Raw genomic sequence first — 21,723 nt, 5'->3', positions numbered from 1 at the left:
TTAGATAACAATTTGAACGTCAGCAATAGTGAAGGAAAAAAGAAAAAGTGCTTTGGAAATGTTTCTTTGATAAAGTGATAAAGGTAAGCCTGCTCTTTTTCCATTTTTCTATAAACACAAAGGCCTAAGAACTGTAATCATACAAACTCTATTTCTAAATATCTCTTTGAACTTCAGTAGAACCCCTTGATGATTACAGGTTGAGTTAATGTCACTGTGCTTTCATGTGAAGTTTTTTTTTTGGCATTTCCATAAAAAGTGTCTGTGTTCAGTTCCTTGGTGCTTAGGCAATCTGATCAGAGCTTTTCAAATGCAGAAAGAGCCAAGGTTCCAAGGAACTTTCCTAAAAACAGTTCAAATCTCATTTTGCCAAGATGACAAATGTCAGCATAAAGATCATTATTACAATAATAATAATCATTTGAACACAAAATGTTTTATCCTCTTTATCCACTGCAATCTGAGAGTGTTTGTTACCCGTGGAGTGGAGTAACAGCCCAGTGCTTCTGTACTTTGTATCTCTCCTGAGTCAAATGCTGTCCTCTCACTCCAAGCTGCCAGCAGCCAATGAAAGCAAATAAAGCAAACGATGTATCCACAGAAGTAAACAACGACTAAGCACGGCTTCATCTATATCTGCCATGCAGGAAAAAGAGCTGCAACAAGATCGGCGTGCCAAGCACACGGCGGGAAACACAACTGAAGATTTAAAATGCCCCGGCAGAACTTTGACATGTTGGGATGTCACCTCGACTAACTCCTTGTAGTCATGACAATGCTGTGAACATCACTGCAGCTGGAAGACGGCTAATAGAGGAAAGCTAAATGGAGCGGTCTGGAAAAAAATTTGAGGACCTTGCTCTAATCACAGCATCAAAAAATCCTGCTGTAATTAATATATGATTTCTAGTCAAACACTGGAAATGGTGTATGAAATACTGCAGATGAAGGGCTGTGAGCGCAGGCCTGTACGAGAACAGTCCCCGCAGCAGGTGTGCTTTTGGGCTGCTGACAGCAGAAACGCAGCACAGATACGCACTGTCTTCAGACCCGCTTACGCTTGCTCCGGTCGCTGTGTTAACACAGCTGTGCGGGCTGCACTAAATGGCTCATTTTCTCCCACCCCCTCACCGAAAGACAACATGATCCTTTAATGAGGTCAAAGGCGGGCAGAGGTTTCCTAAACTCTGTTTGAAGGCCGATCATCTTAATGACATCTTAAGAGGCCAGGGCACGAACACCCTGGCATTTATGTACCCAGAAAATGATTAGCCTGCTCGGGAGGGCCTAAACATTGCTGCTCCAGAAAGCGGAACAGGAACGGAGCTTAGGAGCAGGGTTTCTGTGGGGGAAGTGAGGGATGGCATCATGAGCCTTAGAAGCCAAGGGAACTGCTGTTTCGTTCCTCTACTAAAGGATTCGTCACAGTCCCTCCAAACACCGAACTCACACAGAGGACTTGGCCCCTGCGGCTAAGCAAGCACCTGGTGGGTATTGTCCCCTGCTTACAAGCCGCTGGTTATTATAGACTGTTTGCCCATGGACTGCCAGCCTCTGCATGTTAATTGATTTATCACTGGAACACAAGCATTCTTTGACCACCGTATGTTAAACGGCTTTCTTAGCCCTGTTCACACAGCCGAGAGGCCACTGGGTAAAGTCGGGGTATAACACTAAGCCCCAGATAAGCTAAAAGACAGACACGGCCCACAGATCTCCAGAGATGCTCAGAATACAGGGGGGCTATTGTTGGCAGTTTGTGAGGAGATAATTGAACTAATTGAGTCTTTTTTGTGTCTGGCATCTTCAGGAGCTCCAATTAAAAGCAGCGTATGCACCAAATATACAAAATGAAAAATGTAATGGCTGCTAATTACCTTCCCAGCACCTCTCTTCAACACCTTCCAAAACTCTTAAACAGTAATTTCATTTATTTTTTCATTTTTTTTTTTTTTTTACCATCAACCCAGTCTAAAAGTTCACTACCTTTTTGCAACCCCTTTTTGCACCTACCAACAGAGCAGGTAGATGAATACAGTAAACTGCATTCCTTTCATAAATCAATACATTTACAAGCACAGGCCTCTCCGGTTTCCTTTATCTCCATCATTCCCAACACTCAACACTCCTTACTCTTTTATCTGTGGTAAAGCGGTCTTAATGGGGATTAACGTGTTTAGTACCTGAATGAGGTAAGTCAGTGAGTTTAACAGACTGCTGGGCATCTCTAAAAGCCACAGGAAACTGGGCACAGGTAGCTCATTAAGGCCATTTCTCCCCGTTTTTTTCACTCTTGTTGTGTGGACTTTTGTCCTCCAATTTTAAAATATATTGGAACAAAACAAACACTGTAATGTAAAAATAAGCTATTAGCATTTTATTTGACTGTTAACCAAATTCAAAGACTTTAAAAGTGTGATTCATTGCGCACTACATTTTACGATTATGTCGAATGGCAGAGAGTGGTGTTTTTGTAGAGTATTGGGTGTTTTCTGGGAGCCCCGCTATTCTTAATAAAACAACAGTACAGTCAGGAGGGGTAACAGCATGTTGACGCCAGGCACTCGACCGCACTGCCAGCTCCAGGCCCAACCCGACGCTCAGGGCGCGATTCTCCACATCTGAGGAGCTGAAGAAAGTTCCGGCCAGTCAGAGCTACGCTGAAGCACCACAAAGTGCAGAAAGACTCAGAGCTGTACAGGTTCAGTCACGTCTGCTCTGAACAGGCTCACTCCCGGTGAATATGTATGTATAACCCATGGAGAAGTTTTCTTCACAAAGCACAATTCTGAGCACTTACAAATAACTCATAAAACATCTACATACACAGTTGACTGAGTAGGTCAAAAAAAAATTTACAGCTAGGTAATTCAGTTTCAGCGCATCTGTTCTGATCTGAGTTTCACGTGATTCAAAGGAAACCGGACAGCAGTCTCGTCCACCAGCGAGGCGGGTCATTTGAAAGGATGTTTAGCGTCTGTGTACATGGCCTGGTGGTGTTTCTTGTGCAGCGTCCTTGGCAAATCTGCGCAGGGTCTGCAGAGAATGACCTGTTCCACTGGCCTCCCTCTCTGCGCTGAGGCGGAAGGTTCTGGGGATGGAATGGCTGGATGGCTGGATGCCCTGCTACAGGGATCCTGCCTCTGACCATCAGAGTCTCCCAGCACCAACCCTGTCAACTGGGGAGAGCTGAAACCCACCAGCCTCTTACTCCAGCCAGGACGCAGACACACCCAGGAGGAAAACGGGCAGGTGCTCCCGCATACAGGGGAAGGGAGCAGAGCCGAGGGGGTGGGGGCCTGGGCAGAGAGGGTGTCAGCAAGGAGGGGGAAGCAGAACCTGAAACCATTGTTCTATAATGTTCCATGGGGGGGAAGCTCTTTGCTGCCACCTGGTGAACAACATAACTAAAAGATGTTCTGTCTCAGATGACATTCAGCTCTTTTTTCAATTTACGTGCTTATATTCTACACAGTGTCATTTGAAATTGATGAAGGACATAAACTCACATCACACAGACTGTGCCAGATCAGTGAATGGTTGTTAAGAGCTATAGAAAGGTTATTTAGAGGCTTAAATTGCTGTCTCTGTTCAATGAGAAAACTACGAATTGGTTGTTGGCAATAATGTTGCTCTCATCTGCTGCCATCAAGTGGCTAATGAGAGAAGTACACCTCAAACTGAGGCCCCTGTCCAGCACCACCTGAAAAACCTCATGAATCCAGGGGCTAGGCAGTAAAACTCAGGATTACAAATATTTGGAAAAAACAAAAGTAGACTTTATTCATTTAAGGTACAGTAAAAGGGGGAAAAAGGGGGGAAAACACAAACATTTTGGAGCATTTAAAATGATCCACAACTAAAGGTCACTTTGAAAGGATCCAGTAATCAATACTTTCAAATTATAAAATACCATCATGTGCATTACATTTGTTTTTGACAGAGGTGACATTATGGAAACTTGTACATTGTCCTTCCACTGTAGAACAGAACCACAGCTAAAACTCAACTTTGCAAAACAGCTCGAGATCATGTAGGATGGTGAAATTTAGCAGCACAGAGGACATTTTTATATGAGGGGACAGGCAGGCTTCCATGAAGACGAACACTTCATAGACATGTAGGAAAAAGCTCCTCGTGCTAATTGACCGTTTATGAATGACCTCCAGATGAACTATATAAAAACAGGAGTGTGTGTAAAACAGGTGTGTGTCAGTATCTCAAATACAGCAATACCCAAAAAAAATACAGTACACCCCAAATTTTTCATTACAGTGTGATGTGTGCGAGTAACCCACTGCTGAACGTTTCACAGGTTCAATACATGAGAAAATACCGGAAACCTTATAAATAGTCAGTTCTTTACACAAAAGTAAACAGCATCGTCAGCGATACTGGACAATACATTCAGAGTACACACTGTTTTGATACATACACACATTTTTACATGCTCAACAGTTACCACCTGAAGAAATGACAGACTGTCCACACAATTACAGAAAGTCACACTGTAAAAAAAAAGGCCTCTTTCACACTCCCAGCCAGGACCGGCGCAGTAACACAATGAGATCACCATACTGACCCTCGCCAGTAAGCCTCCTGAACAAATCTCTGGTTAAAGAGTCTTTTGTTTAGTCTGTGCGTCCGTGTTGGATCGGTTCCTCTTCCAGTAGACGTGTTTTACTGGATCTGTGCATCCAGCACATCACTCCCGTTCCCCCAACATTTACAGTTCATCCTGCAGAGCAAAGGAAAGCTGGCTCAGACGACGTGATGCATCTTACCTATATCTCACACTGCGACAGCAGGCGAACTAGTATTGAGTATATTAAGTTCAAATTAACTTCAGCTTCAAATAATGTATTGTATCACTTGCTGCATTTTTATTAGTAGTATTGCAATTTGTGACTGATACTGAGATCTAGAGGCTGTGTGATATATGGTCGTGTATGTGCTGGACTCCCCTTTGTTGTCTAGGCTGCCTTTTCAGGTTAGCGCGAGTTAGTTCAGGTTAGCGCCAGTTAACTTGAATGGTGTTGTCTGGGAGTGCTGTTAGCCTGGTCTGACACTGTTGCTAATTAAACTTGAAGGGATACGTTTTTATTCACGGATGCTAGAAGTGGCTCTGGATAAGAGCCTCTGCTAAACAAATGTAATGTAATGTGGGTATGAACCTACAGTACATTACATTACATGTCCTCTCCAAGTGGCAAAGCATGATGAAATGGTGAGGAAATACAGGGCAGTCCCGAAATGACAGATCGGTGCAGACTGTTAGCTGAGGCTACAGGAACGGACTTCTAGGTGGCAGTGTAATGTAATGAATGTCTGGATGTTTGTCAAGTGTTGCTGTGAAGATGCAACACAGCAGCATTCCAGTGAAGCACAGCCGAATTCTAATGCAAAGAGTGACATTGAAAGCATGCCGTCTCCCTGCCTGTCCTCACTGCTACGCCGGATCTGGAAGGTGACGTGTCTGCTTTGAGTGGACTTTCCGCCGCTGAGGGATGGTAACCGTGGGGCTGTGTAAGAAGCTCACCTTCAGCGTGGAGGACCTGCCCTGTGGAGAGAGCTGCTGCAGCCTCTGCTGCACGATGTCCACGATGACGTTTGCATCTCGGCTGTTTATGTACTCCCCGCCCTGTTCCAGCTGTGACACACACACAACGCGCACACGTCAGGAACAGCAACGCAGAGTGACAGAGCCACTTCCTCCCAGAGTCACCGCCCGAGGACGGAGTGCTGCTGAAGCCACTTCATCCGGTGTTAGTGTTACTTTGCTCTTCGCTTCTGAGAAACCATCAACAGTCTGGGAGATGTTCAGGATGGATATTACAACGGAACATGGCAATATTAGCACATACTACCACATTTTGACCTCTCTGTCCTAAGCTGTGAGGTGCAGGTCTTACCCTCTTGGTGCCCAGGTAGGGGTAGAAGCGGACGGTGGGGTAGGCCCGGATTCCCGCATTCTGGCACAACTGAGCATGGGCCTGGCAGTCCACTTTCCCTGCCCTCACGGTCCCCTTCATCATCTGCACGCACACACACACACACAAACACACAGATGGTCAGGCAGGACGGTGCCAACATCTCACACACCAGTGACCAGGCACCCAGCAGCCGCATAAACAAACCCTCCCACATCGTGCCAAACTGGACACCCTAGTGAGTTACCAGCACGCCTCCATGTCAAAAAACAAAGCTTTTTCCCATCAAGCATTTCCCCCACAAATAAGTACCATGCCTTCACAACAGGAAAATAAAAAAGGACATTTTAACTATGCAAGCAACAAAACTACCGAGAATGTCAGTGAAAGAGCGTCCTACCCGGGCGAAAACCTCGAACTCGGGTGCGAAGTGCTGACAGGGGCCACACCAGGGGGCATAGAAGTCCAGGACCCAGTGCTCCTTCCCTCTGAGGACCTTATTCCTGAAGTCCTCAGGGGTCAGGTCCACCGACGCCCTGGGAAGAGACCTGACACAAACAACCAATGGGAGAGCCGCTCTTAGTTTCGCTCATAAATCGATCTTCATTTGCTCAGAGTCCAGTGATTACTGACACTACCAGCGTGACCTGCGACCTTTCAGACCGAAGGGGACAGTGCTTACCCCAGACCCCAGGCCCTGAGGGAGTGAGCGTCTCTGTGCCAGCCATTGTAGCTCCTGTCCAACAAAACCAACATTCAATGCATCAAATAACAGTACAAACACGTTATCACAACGCATGTAATGTAATTTCAGCTTCAAACAGAGGTGCACTGACTGGTACTGGTCCTGGCGGGGGGCGTTCTGTGGGAACAGCCGAATCTCGGGGTATGCTCGCACGCTCTCTCTCTGGCAGAAGGAGTGGTGCTTCTGACAGTCCACTGTGCCCACGTTGATCATCCCGTTCACAAGCTGAGAGCACAAACCACAGCACCATCTGGTCACACACGGATATCAGTGCAGCAGCGCAGCGCACAGGCTAACCTGCTACGACTCTGAGGCTAGCCTGAGTGTGGCTGCATCTCTGATGTTAGCTACGCTGTGGACGGTGACACAACACACCCTATGACAGACCATGTCAGCAGGCACAAGCTTATGACTACATATGTCATGCTTATGACAGCATTACTAAGTGCTTATGAAGGTTTTACACAGCCCTAACACAGGCACAGGACCCATCAGTAAGTGCTACCATATTAAACAATGAGTGGGAGTGGCCCTGCCCTGCCCCCCCCCCCCCCCCCCTGCCCCCCCCCAACCCCATACCCGTGCCATCCTCCTCCACTCGGGCAGCAGGGCCTGGCAGGGCCCACACCAGGGTGCGTAGAAGTCCACCATCCATGTCTCTTTGGGCTTCCTCCTCTTCACCAGCTCCTGGAAGGTGTCTGGTGTCAGGATGACCACTGAGGGGTTGACCAGGTCCTGGGAGAGAGAGGAGGGGTCAGTGTGACAGCCAGCAGCCCCGTGCTTTCTGACCAGAGGTACACTCTCACTGCCTCTGAACTCCACCGGTGATGTGCACTCTCACCTCAATGAACTCCAGAATGCCGTCGGCCGTGTGGTGGCCCTCGTACTCGTGGATGTTGGACTGGTTGAATATGACCGTCGTGGGATAGGCGTGGATATTGTACTAAGAACGAAGAAGAAAGGGGGAGGAACGCATTAAACTAAAGCGACTAATTTATTGCCAATCTGATACGACAATATGTTAAATAACCTAAAAAATGTGAATAGGTCTTTGTAAATTTGATTCAGTTTAAAAACCCATCTAATCAATCTAAAAGCCACACATGTTGCTCAAATGGGAAGAATCGCTCATAAACTCCCAGCAGTGCTACCAGAATTCTCTGCTGCGCATGATTTCATTTTCAGCAGCTGAAAGCCTACAGGCACCTTCACCCTAATCTCCCATGTCGTTTTCCCTGTCAGACACCAGCCAGTCGGCCGCCTCTGTAGGCTCCTAGGCTTTCTGAAGCACTTTTCCTTTTCTCAAGTTTATGACATTTCTAATCTGTCCGATAATGAAAGTCACGAGTCCAAATCAAGCAAATTTGATTACTTCTCCCCTGCCTGAACACTGACTGAGAAAGAATGTTTCAGCTCTGGGAACCGTGCCAATCTGTAACATTTAGGAAAGGCTGGAATGCAGCTGGAACCAAACACAGACAAATCTTTCAACTAAATGTGTATGTCCATGACTGGCAAGAGCTGAAAACGGTCCTTTCTTTCCAGATATCTGCATAGGCTTAAAGGGTTTGAACATGACTGCTCATTTCTGCTCACTGCCTGAGCCCTGCTTTTCTCCATTTCCTCCCCATTACAAATCAAAACTCGAGATGGGTAATACAGTAACCAAAAACATTACACAGGATGTCAGACCCTGAGCTGTGGGTGGGGGCAAACAGACATGCACTGGCACACAGGAAATCCGGCGGGCGACCGCACTGCTCAAATGAGTCACAGCTGCCACATGGGTGGAGGGAACTAAACCAATATGAGTGAAAGCCAAATCAAACAGCACACCCCGCCACTGTGTGGGCCTCACCACGTCACCACGTCACCACGACACTCAACCGATTAGGGTGACACTTCATGTTGTAAAACACTGAGCGCGTCAGTCAGTGTTCAGAGACAGGTTCAGAGACATGTTTCTACAGTGTTGGGGGAGTAACCGTTCATTAACATAATCGTCAGATAATTGCAATTGTAATGACTTGCCTCAGCTGATATGAATCTGATTTCAAAGTATCGGTATACACATTGAATCTCTTAAGCCAGAGTGTCCCAGCCCTGCTCAGGGTAATGCCCCAGACACTCTCTCACTCACCACGCTGCAGACTCCCTCTCTCTCACTCACCACGCTGCAGACTCCCTCTCTCTCACTCACCACGCTGCAGACTCTCCCTCTCTCTCACTCACCACGCTGCAGACTCCCTCTCTCTCACTCACCACGCTGCAGACTCTCACTCACCACGCTGCAGACTCCCTCTCTCTCACTCACCACGCTGCAGACTCCCTCTCTCTCACTCACCACGCTGCAGACTCTCCCTCTCTCTCACTCACCACGCTGCAGACTCCCTCTCTCTCACTCACCACGCTGCAGACTCTCACTCACCACGCTGCAGACTCTCACTCACCACGCTGCAGACTCCCTCTCTCTCACTCACCACGCTGCAGACTCTCTCTCTCACTCACCACACTGCAGACTCCCTCTCTCTCACTCACCACGCTGCAGACTCCCTCTCTCTCACTCACCACGCTGCAGACTCTCACTCACCACGCTGCAGACTCTCTCTCTCTCTCACTCACCACGCTGCAGACTCTCTCTCTCTCTCACTCACCACGCTGCAGACTCCCTCTCTCTCACTCACCACGCTGCAGACTCTCTCTCACTCCCCCTCTCACTCACCATGCTACAGAGTCCCTCATGCACAGTGCAGTCCAGGGTCCCGAACTTCAGCTGGCCAAACAGCTGGATGGAGGCCTTCCTGAGCTCCGGGAGCAGAGCACGGCAAGGAGGACACCACTGCAGGAGGAAAACACACACACACTGCAGGTCAGACAGCAACACACACACCACTGCAGGAGAGAAACACACACACACACACACGCACACACACACACACACACACACACACACACACACACACACACACACCACTGCAGGAGAGAAACACACACACACACACACGCACACACACACACGCACACGCACACACACCACTGCAGGAGAGAAACACACACACACACACACACACACACACACACACACACCACTGCAGGAGAGAAACACACACACACACACACACACACACACACACACACACACACACAGCAGGAGAGAAACACACACACACACACACACACACACACACCACTGCAGGAGAGAAACACACACACACACACACACACACACTGCAGGAGAGAAACACACACACACTGTAGCTCAGCGTTTAACCAGCAACACACACACAGCTCAGACTTCAGCCGATCCCACACTGACAACATGGAGTTAAACCAGACACATTCTGGCCAACACCACAATCAGTGTGAACAATATACTCGCCTGTGTGTTACCACTACATTATTACATTATTACACAGAGTGTGCGCACGTGTGTGTGTGTGTGTGTGTGTGTGTGTACACTCATGGTTCAGGGACATGGTGACTCACGGGGGCAAAGAAGTCCACCAGCCAGGGCTCCTTCTCGCGGTTGGGGAAGTTCTCTGGCCTCAGGGTGGTAACATGGGCACTGACACTGTCCTTCGCAAACGCCACGATGTTGTACAGGACGTCCTTTCCTGGAGGACCAGAACAGAAAGGCATGCTGTGAGTGGCGGGGACAGGGCTGTCTGAGGGAGACTTCACTCTGAGAGAGGAGTACTCACCGTGGTGGATCTCAAAGTCGTTGACCCCCAGGCCTTTGAAGACGGCAATGCAGGGCTTCTGGATGTACAGGGAGCTGCAGAGATCTGTCTCGGTCAGGCAGTCGACCGTGCCCACCTGAGCAGAGACAGAGAGGCCCTGCGTTAGAGAGCACAGCTGCTGCCCTGATACCTGACACACTCCTCACCTGCTTCCCAGCTGATACTCACTGGAAAAAAACACCAGTGACTCACAGTGGGGCTGTTTCAGGGATCTGTGTTTGAATGCTATACGATGCTCATCTTTAATTGCCTGTACTGTACGGGCTGCATTGCATTTGTTCATTTGGCATTTCTGTTCTGCAGTGTATTTTCAAATGCTTGCCAAGGTGCCCTTGATAAGAGCATCAACCCAGTATTGTAGAAAAACGACTACAACAACACAGCTACTATTACTAATAAAGCTATGATACTTCTGTCTCTCAGCAGTTAAGGAATGCTTATTTGCAGAAAAGGAATGCAGTTCCCCACTGAGGCAGTGTGTTGTACCCGTGGGCAAGGTACTTAACCCACAAATGCCTCAGTACGTATCCAGCTGTAGGAATGAATAACATGTAAAAACTGTAAACTCTATAAGTCGCTCTGGACAATAATGTGCTGTAATTTCACAAACTGTGTGACCTGGCAATGCTGCGTAAGAGGGAGGCGTCCTAATTCTCTTCACCAAACAGGCTTCTAAAGTCTATTTGTCTTTAGACCATTAAGTAAACCAAACAGATACTATGCACACAGAGATTACCGCATGCCAAAGGCGATTCCCACTCAGTGGAAGCCCAGATGAAAAGAACTCTTACCTGAATATGAGCGTCTTTCAGAAAGGCCTTGAGCTTCTTGTACTCGTGTGCGGCCATGTCCTTCTGTGCGAAGGAGAAGCTGACGAGCCAGCGATGGTGGGCCAGCTTGTCCTGTGAGAGAGAGCGCCAGCAGGACTCAGCGAGCAGCAGCGACCTCACCGGCAGCACTCACAGGACCGCGCTGCTCCACACGCTTACCTTGAACGTTTCCTTCGTGAGCGTCTCCAGCTCTGGCAGGTGCTGCAGCACCTCATTGTAGATCTCCCTCGCATCCAGACTCTGGAGGAACTGTGTGGGGGAAAAAAATGAACTGTGTTAAGACCGTAATTAAATGGCTGAAAAGTCTGAGTCATGCTCCGCTGCACAGCTCTTCCGATGAAGTCAGTCTCTCCGTTCAGACGGAGTTCAGCGGCACGCCCCTGTGGGGCAGGACAGAGGAAAACCCCGCTGCAACGAGCAGCTCTCCCTCTCACCAGCACACTGCCCCTCTCCCTCAGGGTGCTGCCGGGGGGGAAGTAGGCCGTGCTGCTGGACGTCACGTCGAAGCTCTCGCACAGATCCACCTGCCTGGTGCAGTCCATCCAGCCCACGTTCACCAGGCCCTCCTGAGGGAGGAGACACAGGGGCGTGACGACACGGTGGACACAGACACACGAGCACGAGTCAGACAGGCAGACACAGAGACACGAGGGACACATAGACACATAGACATGTAGGCCAGGTCGGTCTTCACCTCCATAGAAAACGGTAATGATCTGTTACGTGTTGTATTTCTGGGATGTTTACTGCTCCAGGGCTTACATCCCATTTAGTATAGACAAGCTGATAAATGCAGGTGTTTGCTAAATGCTTACCAACATTCCTGCTAATTTCTGCCTAGTCTGCGCAGCCAGACAATCTGTAAAACAAAAAAGGAAAAAAATACATGAAACATATTTGTTTTCAAATAAATATTCATATTTATAATCTTAAATTACGTTTTTACATCCTTTGAGTCATGTGCACTCTCAGCCGTACTGCAGTCTGACGTACGTCATGCATTTAACCCTTTACGCACCATATGGCAACCCCTCATTACTTTTCTAGTTAAAAGTAATACTGACTACATATGTACTCATTACACACTTTCCCCTAAGTCAACATTCTGGATGTTCTCTCTCACAGTTCTATTTGCATTCCGATTTCAATACATCTGAATCATGTGTTAAACTGTCATACTAAAGCATCTTTACCTTCACCTGCATGAATAACCAAACCTTTCCACCTCAGATAGGGGCACTCATACCTCCAGTATCTGCACAAAACGTAATCAGCCACCCGATTCCAGACCCAAAGGCGTGTTCAATCTCTTTAAAGAGATTTCCTGAAACACAAAAACAAAATCAAGGCTTCAGTAAGTGTTTGTAAAAGCTAGTGAAGACATGATGCCATTTCAATAAGCTGTCTGACGTTACATACCCTGCCACTCTCCCTCAATAAAATATACATTTACAACAAACAGTTCTTGCAGATAAGCACAATAACATGCATGTGTAACAGCACCCCATTCAAATAAGACAGCAAATACCTTGCCACAGCTCTGTGACTTTGGTCTTCACAAACTGCATTGCAAACTTGGTCAAAGTCTCCTTCGATCGGTCTCCAAAGTACTTCTCTGGATTCTGACAGATGAAGAGAGAACAGTGGCTGCAGAGTACTGCTGATGTAACTGGGAGACAACAGCCCCCCCCCACCTCAACCCCCACCCCCAACCCCCCAGGGCCCCGCACACCTACCATTCCAGCTTTGAATATGTAAAGGCTGGGGTAGCTGCTGATTCCTTTGCTGCGGCACAGCCTTCCGTTGTCCCCGCAGTTCACAGCCCCGATCCTGATCACTCCGTCCATCTCCTTAGCAAACTCCCTCCACTGCAAGGACAGGGGGAGCGGTCAGTCAGCAGGCGCGTTAAAGCAGCACCACCACAGAGAGAGAGAGAGCGAGAGAGAGAGAGAGAGGGAGCGAGAGAGAGAGAGAGAGAGAGCAGTGCAGGGCCTGTGATTGGCTGGACGGGCCCTTACCGTGGGAGCCAGCTGGTGACAGTGAGAGCAGCGCGGGAAGTAGAAGTTCACAAACCACAGCTCTCCAGAGTTCACTGCCGCGTCTGAGGAGAGACCCGACACAAACACCCGCATTTCACTGGACATCCATGCGGTGAATACTCTAGCGATGTGATTCAGGTCCTACCCTGGATGATACCCTCCATGGCACACCATAAAAAACCTTAAAGCCAAGAGGGCTGTCTGTCCTGATTCTTTACCTATATATCACACAAGTGGAAGACAAAGAAATATTTTGCATGGAGCACATGAGTGTCAAAGTTTACACGTCACCTACCAAAGTCCGATTTGTCTAATGTGATGATCTCAGCATCATCATCATAGATACCTGCACAAACAGAGAACATTACAACCATCAGAGAAAATGGGGCATGACACATTTCATAAACAGTACATTTAACCTTCACATTCATTTCAAAGCTAACATCCTGCTACCAGAATGTAAACAACAAATTACATTTTTGCCCTTTCAAGTGCACTTCAGAAAATGAGATACACATCATTTTATTTCTGTGGTTATCCCAGCGTTTCTGCTCCCACTCGGTCGCTTCTTCAAGGCCGCGCAGAGCCCAGGGAACCCCGGGGGGGTGGGGGTGCTTACCGAAGTCGTATCGGTAGAAGTTCCAGCTCTCGTATCGGCCGCCCTGCTGGCTGTCATCCAGCCCCTTCTCCCCATACTTGTCGTACTTCTTCCTCAGGTCCTCGTCCTTCAGCACCTCGTAGGCCCGGTTTATCTTCAGGAACCTGTCGTGGGCGCTAGGATCGTTCTGAGAGACAGCGACACCAACGCATTACATCGGCAGGCGATGAACACGGGTGTTGGCTTAGGGGCAGTTTCTGTCTACACCGCAGCGGTTTTCAGAATGTCACACTCACCGGGTTTTTGTCAGGGTGCATGGTCAGCGCCAACTTTTTAAAGGCCTGTCGGATCTCTCTGGTGCTAGCTTCCCGGGACACCCCCAATAGCTTATAATAATCTTCATCAGTAGAAATAACGGCCACCAAACATACTATTACAAACAAGGACAGCAGGAGTCTGTGTGGCCTACTGTGAAGGTGACAGAGCTGCTTTGATGCAAAGGACTCCATTGTGACTTGGGCTCTTTCAAACTGCGCGGTCTATCTTCAGCTTTGCACGCGTGTGGCTCTCAGGACGCATCTGCAATCTTCATCTTCAGCAGCACCAAACTGAAACTTCTCGTAAATGGATAGGCCTTGAAGGGAAAAAAGGGAGTTTTATTTTGCTGAAATGACACCAATATTACCATTTTACCAAATGACACCTCTTATAAAATGCCGCATGCAAACTGTACCGCAGAATGGTGATTCAGAAAAAGAGTGGACAGTCCTGTATAACTGAACTGCTGTGTGTAAGGCCTTCTGCAACCTACGAGGATTCATTCCAGATAGCTAGTTAACACTATTGGATGGGCTCATACCTTCGCTTTACATAAGTACAGCTTGTTACTTGGCTGCGTTCTCTAGCCAGGAAAGCAACGTTAGCTGCCTTCCTAAAATCCCTAAAGGAAGCCTGATCTGAGGAAAGAAAGACGTGCCCTGCCGTAGGTAATCACCACCGACAAGTAAGTTACAAAGCGAGGTCGTTCATTAGTTCTCCAAGAGCAAACAGTGGGTTTGCTTCTGTGACCTAGAAAACTTGCTGCTTGTGAATTTACCTACATCTGAGGAGTCAGACAGCTAAAATCAAGAAACCTAATTATTGTAACGCCTCAGGTAAGTAGCTTTCTTAATAACGCCAAATACCTCCACACTCGAGCAAGCAAACCCAAAAGCAATCCCTGTGCGTCACACCACGCGAACAGAATGCAAAATATCAGCTAAAATCGACTAGATCGCTAGCCTTAATTCACTTGCTGTTTCAGCAAACATTAGCTATATCCGGCTGGCTAACTTTCACTCGCAAACATAACTTTACTAACGTTATATGTACCCACCTAGACATCTACTAACCATTGACGAATTAGCTACCTGGCCATAATTTGAGTTGTGTAAATGATGTCACTCCTTTTAAACGGATCTTACAAAGCAGCTAAAGCAGTAAACACATAGCCGTTATGTAGCTAACCAGCTAGCTGCCCAACAACTATAATAAACTACAACAAACGTTAACTTGCTGGCTAGCTAACCCTGAAGGGCCAGTAAAAGTTTGAGCTACCTAGCTAGCAAGCTAACACCTCCTGGCTACCTAGCTACCTTGTTTCAACCAGCGGACAAGACTTTGCGAAATGCGAACGAACTAAATAGCCAACTGATTGGATAATGTTGTAAACTTGTAAAACCGAGCGTGTATAACTGTAACTGTACCTTCTGGTTATATTTTGCGACCTATCCGGGTGCGCATCCTACCCTCTCACTCCCGGGACCGGTGTGTTTTCACTGTGTGGGAATAACGCTGCTGGGCCACGCCCCTGCGGTGACGTAAACACGCTCTGCAAGTGCCACGTTCGCCACAGCCGAACAGCCAATCAGGTAGCGCTGCGACCCTCCGCTTTCGCCCATGGTTTAATGCGTTAGCCAATCAGGTAGCGCTGCGACCCTCATCTCTCGCCGTTTTAATGCGTTACCCAATAAGGTAGCGCTGCGACCCTCATCTGCCTGCGAAGTTTCAATGTGTTAGCCACAGGTCGTTGGTTATAAGGAAGATATTTCTTTCGACCTTTTAGGAAATATGTTCGTTTTGTGTTCCGTAATATAAACGGACACGTTGCATGTTGCATGTCCTTGCTAGCAATGACAGTTATACGATAAGCTATAGATCATAAGTGCCAGGTCACACCCAAACTTTTGCTAATTATACAGTGCCTTGTCTTACCACATTCAGAGAGGAGGACATAGATGCTCTTGAAAGGATAAAGCATTATGAATTCAGACTCAGGACATCTAGTCTCATCAGTATGGGCAAAGGGAGACTCGTACAGAAGAAACTACTGTTTTCAACCAGAGAGTGAAAGCCGTGTTAGGCAGTCCTGACAAATAGGAGCAAAAGTACGATTGAACTGAACTGCGCAGTGCTTTGGACAATTATTGCCAGCGAATGCACGTGGGGCTGCGACGTGACGTAGGCCCTACCCAGAATGCAACTGTGCTGCCGGCAAGCACGCTACTTCCGCCATTATTTGAAAGTAGAGTTGCACTCAGGTTTTATAACGTTACCGTGTTTTGCACCAGTCGATCCTGAGGCGCATGTGTCAGGCTCCACAGACAACAGTAGTGTCTTGTAGATGATGGAATTCCAAGGTTGGTCTAATATGTGTACTTTATGTATATAGTTATTTAGGTAATTATATAGGCTGGCTAAACCCCGAGCAAAACGTACCAGCAACTAGCGTGCTAACGTTAGCTACCTCGTACCTGGTTCTGTAAATTTCTGTTCGTAAAGGCCTGTTACCATAGCTAGCTATCTGTGGGTAGGCTAACTTAGCTATAACACGGACCGAGCAACGTTAGCAAAACAAATACATATTTATCGCATGATTTCGAGGGCATCTTAACAAGCTACCATTGCACATGAAGGCTTGTAGTTAGTAAAGTTTTTCCTCCACCTCTTCCTATGCTTGAGCCATTGCTCGATGGCTGGATGGTAACGTATAGCAGTGTAGCTAACACATCTCTGTGTCACGAAAGTAGGTACGGAACCGATGTCTTTGGGGTCTCCTGCTTCCCCCAAGCCCGGGCCGGGCGCGCAGTTTTTGCCCGGGTTTCTGATGGGCGACCTCCCGGCACCTGTCACTCCCCAGCCCCGGTCCTTCGGTGGGGGCGGAGGTGGGCTGGAAATACGGACGCCCGGAATGGCAGGTGAGGTTTATTCCTTGGGCTTATTACATTTTGTTGTCTTTTGTGAAATAGCAGTAGCTACATTTGTGTCAGGTTAACCCGGAAGGCTGTAACTGAAAACATCTATGTGAGGTACATTGTAGGCTGCATTTAATGTGTGTTGAATATTATAAAATTGTCTGGAAAAAAAGCGGTTACACGTGCTTTCCTTTACTGTTGTTCACCCAAACTATACAAGACACAGTAGCTCGTGTACCTTGCCAATGCTGCTGTTACTGTAGCCCTAGTCTCACCAAAATCCTGACGACTTGTCTTAATAAGCCTAGTGTGGTGGTGTTTGTGATTGCTGTGATGAGGACACGGAGATGTGTGTGAGTTCTAAGAACCACTTGAATTTACTGTGCAAAGCGAATTTAGAGCTGTGAAAACGTTTCACTGTTAAATATTCGTTTGCTCTTGTTCCATGATCCATTTGATTGTAACTTGAATGTCAATTTTCTGACACACGGCGCATCATAGAAGAGGTGTAGTCTCTGTCTCATTTGTCAGTATTTTATTTATTTTTTGCACTGATGAGGACGGTTCCCTCTCTGTTCTGTCAGGAGGTTCACCCCCCCAGCCAGTGGTCCCCACACCGAAGGACAAGAGTGGGGCCCCTCCAGTGAGGAGCATATACGATGAGCTAGCCAGCCCGGGGATCGGTATATCTCCTCTCAGCTCACGCAAGCAGGTGAGCGCATGTTGCCGTCTGAAGCTCTTTGGGCTGTGAATTCATTTCCTGAAAGATGCAGATAAATTGTATTATTATTTCCATCCTGCTCATGCAGTAGCCTCACTCTGAAATCCATTTGCCCCCCAGCCTTTCTCAATGGCACAGACTCCATTGTCTGGGCTGGTGGCTGCCACTCCAGGATCAAGTGAGTTTTAAACACTGTCTTGTAACAAGTTTTTTTTTTCCCCAACTCCACTTTTGCAAAAGCAAAATGGCGTCCTTGTTAATTCTGATCTGTTGTTTTGATGTTGACAGCTTCGCATGTCTTCAGTCCCGCCAGCGGGGGGCAGCAGAGAAAGTCCACCCTCTCTCCCGCTCAGGTGGACCCTTTCTACACCCAGGGAGACGCCCTGTCCTCAGAAGATCATCTGGATGACACCTGGGTCACAGTTTTTGGGTAGGTTCCACTTACGTCGTCTCGTCTTCTCACAGTCGTTTTGGGAAACCATTCTTTGTGCCCTCGTTTGGTTCCCGTGTGGAACGGTCTGTACCAGCTCCTTCTGCACCTAGTATGTTATGTTATTGTCATTTTAGCAGACAGAGTCATCCGGAGTGACTTACCTAGGGTAGAATTTTATCCATTTATATTTACTGGATATTTACTGAGTCAATTCTGGGTTAAGTACTTTGCTCAAGGGCACAGCAGCAGTGCCCCAGTGGGGAATCGAACCAGCAACCTTTCGTCTATGAGCCCTGATTCTTACCATAATGCAACACTGCCACCTAGCATAACTGTGCTATATTAGAGGATTAAGGAGTCTTCACTCTGACTGTACCTTTAAGTCAGCACATACCCTTATGTCAAAACACATTTGATTGACAAGCAGTCACAGGTTGCTCCGTGTTCATTTTGACAGGTTTCCTCCCGCTTCAGCCTCGTACATCCTTATGCAGTTTGCTCAGTATGGGAATATTTTAAAGCACGTGGTAAGGACCCATTTTCGCTCATCCAAGATAAATGCCTTTAAATGATTTATTAGATAAATGTGATGTTCTTATGACACTGTCAGACCACTTACATTTCCACTGTATAAACTTCCTGTAACCCACAGATGTCCAACACTGGCAACTGGATGCACATTCAGTATCAGTCTAAACTCCAGGCTCGAAAAGCCCTGAGTAAAGATGGAAAAATATTTGGAGAAGCGATCATGATTGGGGTTAAGCAATGCATAGACAAGGTAGGTCAATCATAAGTGCCTGAGATTTCGTGAGATTTCAGCCGTTGCATGTTTCAGTGGCCCGCCTCACACAGTCATGCTGTTGTGATGTTCTCTGAGAGCACGTGTGTGTGCCCATACAGTACTGTGACGGATTTCCCTTTTATGTCTTGTCTCGCTTGGTGCTTTGTGAAACAGCAGAAAGGAGGAATAGCCCAGTAGCAGTGCAGACTGCTCTTGCTGTGCTCTCTGAACAGTCTGCCTGAGCAGTTGAACATGTGACAGTATTTTATGCAGCAGTTGTTGTGGGTTTATCCCCCCCCTGCAGAATGTGATGGAGAGCTCAGACAGAGGCAGCTCCTCCTCTGGGTCAGTGTTCACTCCTCCTGTGAAGAGCAGTGCCACGCCCACCCAGCCAGGGGCCACGCCCCGTTCCGCCATGAGACCCCTCAGCGCCGCCTACCGGGCTTCCAGCAGCGACTACCAGGTACATTATTCCATTATCACAGTGCAGTCACTTAGCGGATGGTCCTATCCAGAGTGACCTACATAGCTTACAGTTTTTACCTGTCATGCATTTATCCAGTTGGGTATTTACTGAGGCATTTAGCACTAAGAACCTTGCCTAAGGGTACGACAGCAGTCCCCCCCCCCGCTAGAGGATCAAACTGGCAATCATTAGATTCCTGTTCCTTACCACTATACCACACATTACAAGACTATGGAGTAGTAAGGAGTCCTAAGACTGACTGGAGCACCTTAGACAGGTAGCACTGTGCTGCTATTAATGAGGTCACATCCGAGACCAGCCACGCAAATGACCGTGTTACCTTGATGATTGGTTGTTAGTGCTCTTCAGTAACAACTTCTGATCCCTTTTTGTTGCAGGTAGTTGCTGACAAGCAGACCCCGAAGAAAGACGACAGCTTTGTTTCTAAAGCGATGGAGTACATGTTTGGCTGGTGACATGCCTTCGCCTCACCCTGAGGTCCGGAGAAACTGAAAAGACTGATATAGTGACCAACAGTAATCTGTACGGATTTGTCACTGGATGGAGCTGTGGCTCAGTGCGCAACTTTAAGCTTTATACCTTACAGATACAGACGTGTAAATAAAGTGCACTTTACATCATGGGTGGTGGTGCACGGTTGTATGGGCTATGCACCATGTACAAAATAGGGGTGGATGATTGATTTTTATGGCTTGTCTGTGATTAAGTTGCTGAGTGAAGACATAAGTTAAATAGCAGAACACAAATCAATGGTCACGAAGTCGCATTAGTGACCAGTTAAGTTTTTGAAGTTCAGGCTTGTATTCAGTGCGTAGGAGTTTGTAAATTTGAAAGAATCAAAAGTTTAAAAAAAAATCTACCCACCTTAAAAATCAAGGCAGTTTCTCAAGTGTGCAGTGAACTTAGAAGATGCAATTCACCAGTTGCAGGCTTCCTTGGCATTATGGAATAAGCTCAAAAGTTAAACAGTTTAATAATTTGCTTTACACTGGGGTTTTCTGAATGCAACTTTTAAATTGCTGACAAATGTTAAAATGTGTTTGAATGTGGACATGTTATATTATGTGATTGTTTTCTTTGTATAAAGGTTTATTTTTTCTTTTTAGCCAAAAAAAACACGCTCTGATTACAGGAATCTGGTGATTCTCCAGCCCCTTTGGGTCTGTCTTTCCTTGTCTATTTCTTGTCTTTTTAAAGCTGTTCTGTCAGAATACCTCACTTGGCTGTTACTGTTTTGTAAAATTTGTAATAAATAATGCATCAAAGGAGCTTCGTTGGGATTTGACTCGGTGTCCTGCTTGTTGCGCTGCGGAGGGAGTTGAAATTCCCCAGAACTCAAAGGAAAGCTCCCTTTTATCCGTCAGAGTGTCAGATCACTGTCAAAACCACTGGGAATTTCACACCGCTGTCTAGATCTGTGGCACATTGCCAAAGTGCATTAGTGCAGAATGTCAAGACACTCCTTTCATTTGAACGTCCAAGCATCTGGAGGTGCTCTGATGAATTAACTTGCTGACTCCTTAAATCAGCAGTAGGTTTGATATTGGTCAGTTTTCAAGGACTGTATGTTTACGTATGGTGCGCTTAGCAGTTCAGTAAAAACTCTGCCATGGCAAAGTCGATACTTTATCTGAAAATCAAGTATATTAACTGCCCTCAAAAGAAAATGAAATAATACCTTCTTCCTCTGTTTTTTTATTAGAGGAACAATGCTGTATATTTTGGGTAGAATGTCTTTCTTCTTCTTGAACCAGAAATGGCCATATCTTCCTGGATGGGGTGAACTGTCACTTTATTTAAACCTTAGATAAGCCAAGATTGTTTAGAGAAATGTGTGAAAGTCTAGCTATCCACTCTCTGTGCTGTGCTGTGCTGTGCAGTCCAACATGGGATTGAGAGAAAGGCTGCATCTCTCTTGTGCTTGAATAAGGCTCTGTGATCCAGTGGGGGATGATCTGGGGCCACTGTGCGCTACCTTCTCCCTATGCAGCCCTCCACCTTCTGTCATCCTTACTTGCGATATCCATTTTCCTTTTTTGATTCTGTGGGTTTCCGTCCGGAACTGTGTGGTACTTCGTTTCCCTGGGGAAATATGGTTGCATTGTATTGTATACAAAAGAAAAGTCAACAAAAAAAAGTTTATGTGAGACTTTGTGTTTTCTGCATGTTTGGAGGTCATATTC

At 47.0% G+C, this 21,723-nt stretch overlaps 2 protein-coding genes across 3 annotated transcripts; one reads left to right on the top strand and one right to left on the bottom strand.

The window, feature by feature from the left end:
* Positions 1–3,810: 3,810 nt before the first annotated feature.
* dnajc10 (DnaJ (Hsp40) homolog, subfamily C, member 10) lies at positions 3,811–15,702 on the bottom strand. Its single transcript, XM_036540587.1, has 23 exons — positions 15,628–15,702; positions 14,179–14,516; positions 13,904–14,069; positions 13,580–13,630; positions 13,264–13,346; positions 12,982–13,113; positions 12,774–12,867; positions 12,492–12,569; positions 12,061–12,104; positions 11,680–11,811; positions 11,405–11,494; positions 11,207–11,317; positions 10,377–10,491; positions 10,162–10,289; positions 9,398–9,514; positions 7,517–7,618; positions 7,255–7,410; positions 6,767–6,900; positions 6,613–6,666; positions 6,331–6,478; positions 5,913–6,035; positions 5,540–5,650; positions 3,811–4,738 (listed from the first exon to the last, which is right to left on the bottom strand). Exons 2-23 carry the CDS (start codon positions 14,389–14,391, stop codon positions 4,727–4,729), a joined length of 2,394 nt encoding a protein of 797 aa, XP_036396480.1. The 5' UTR covers positions 14,392–14,516; positions 15,628–15,702; the 3' UTR covers positions 3,811–4,726.
* Positions 15,703–16,403: 701 nt separating this feature from the next.
* Positions 16,404–20,589, top strand: LOC118786043 (nucleoporin NUP35-like). 2 transcript variants are annotated; one of them, XM_036541068.1, is made up of 9 exons: positions 16,404–16,560; positions 16,951–17,118; positions 17,700–17,827; positions 17,957–18,014; positions 18,125–18,266; positions 18,727–18,796; positions 18,922–19,050; positions 19,358–19,516; positions 19,918–20,589. In XM_036541068.1, the coding sequence occupies exons 1-9, from the start codon at positions 16,545–16,547 to the stop codon at positions 19,993–19,995; spliced, it is 948 nt and encodes a 315-aa protein (XP_036396961.1). In that variant the 5' UTR covers positions 16,404–16,544; the 3' UTR covers positions 19,996–20,589. The 2 variants fall into 2 exon arrangements, with proteins under 2 accessions (XP_036396961.1, XP_036396960.1); XM_036541067.1 differs by having other exon boundaries at positions 16,948–17,118.
* The last annotated feature ends 1,134 nt before the right edge of the window (positions 20,590–21,723 follow it).

The sequence above is a fragment of the Megalops cyprinoides genome, chromosome 11 (genome assembly GCF_013368585.1).
Source record: "Megalops cyprinoides isolate fMegCyp1 chromosome 11, fMegCyp1.pri, whole genome shotgun sequence".
Lineage (NCBI taxonomy): Eukaryota > Metazoa > Chordata > Actinopteri > Elopiformes > Megalopidae > Megalops > Megalops cyprinoides.
This window is presented reverse-complemented; position numbering and strand designations above follow the sequence as displayed.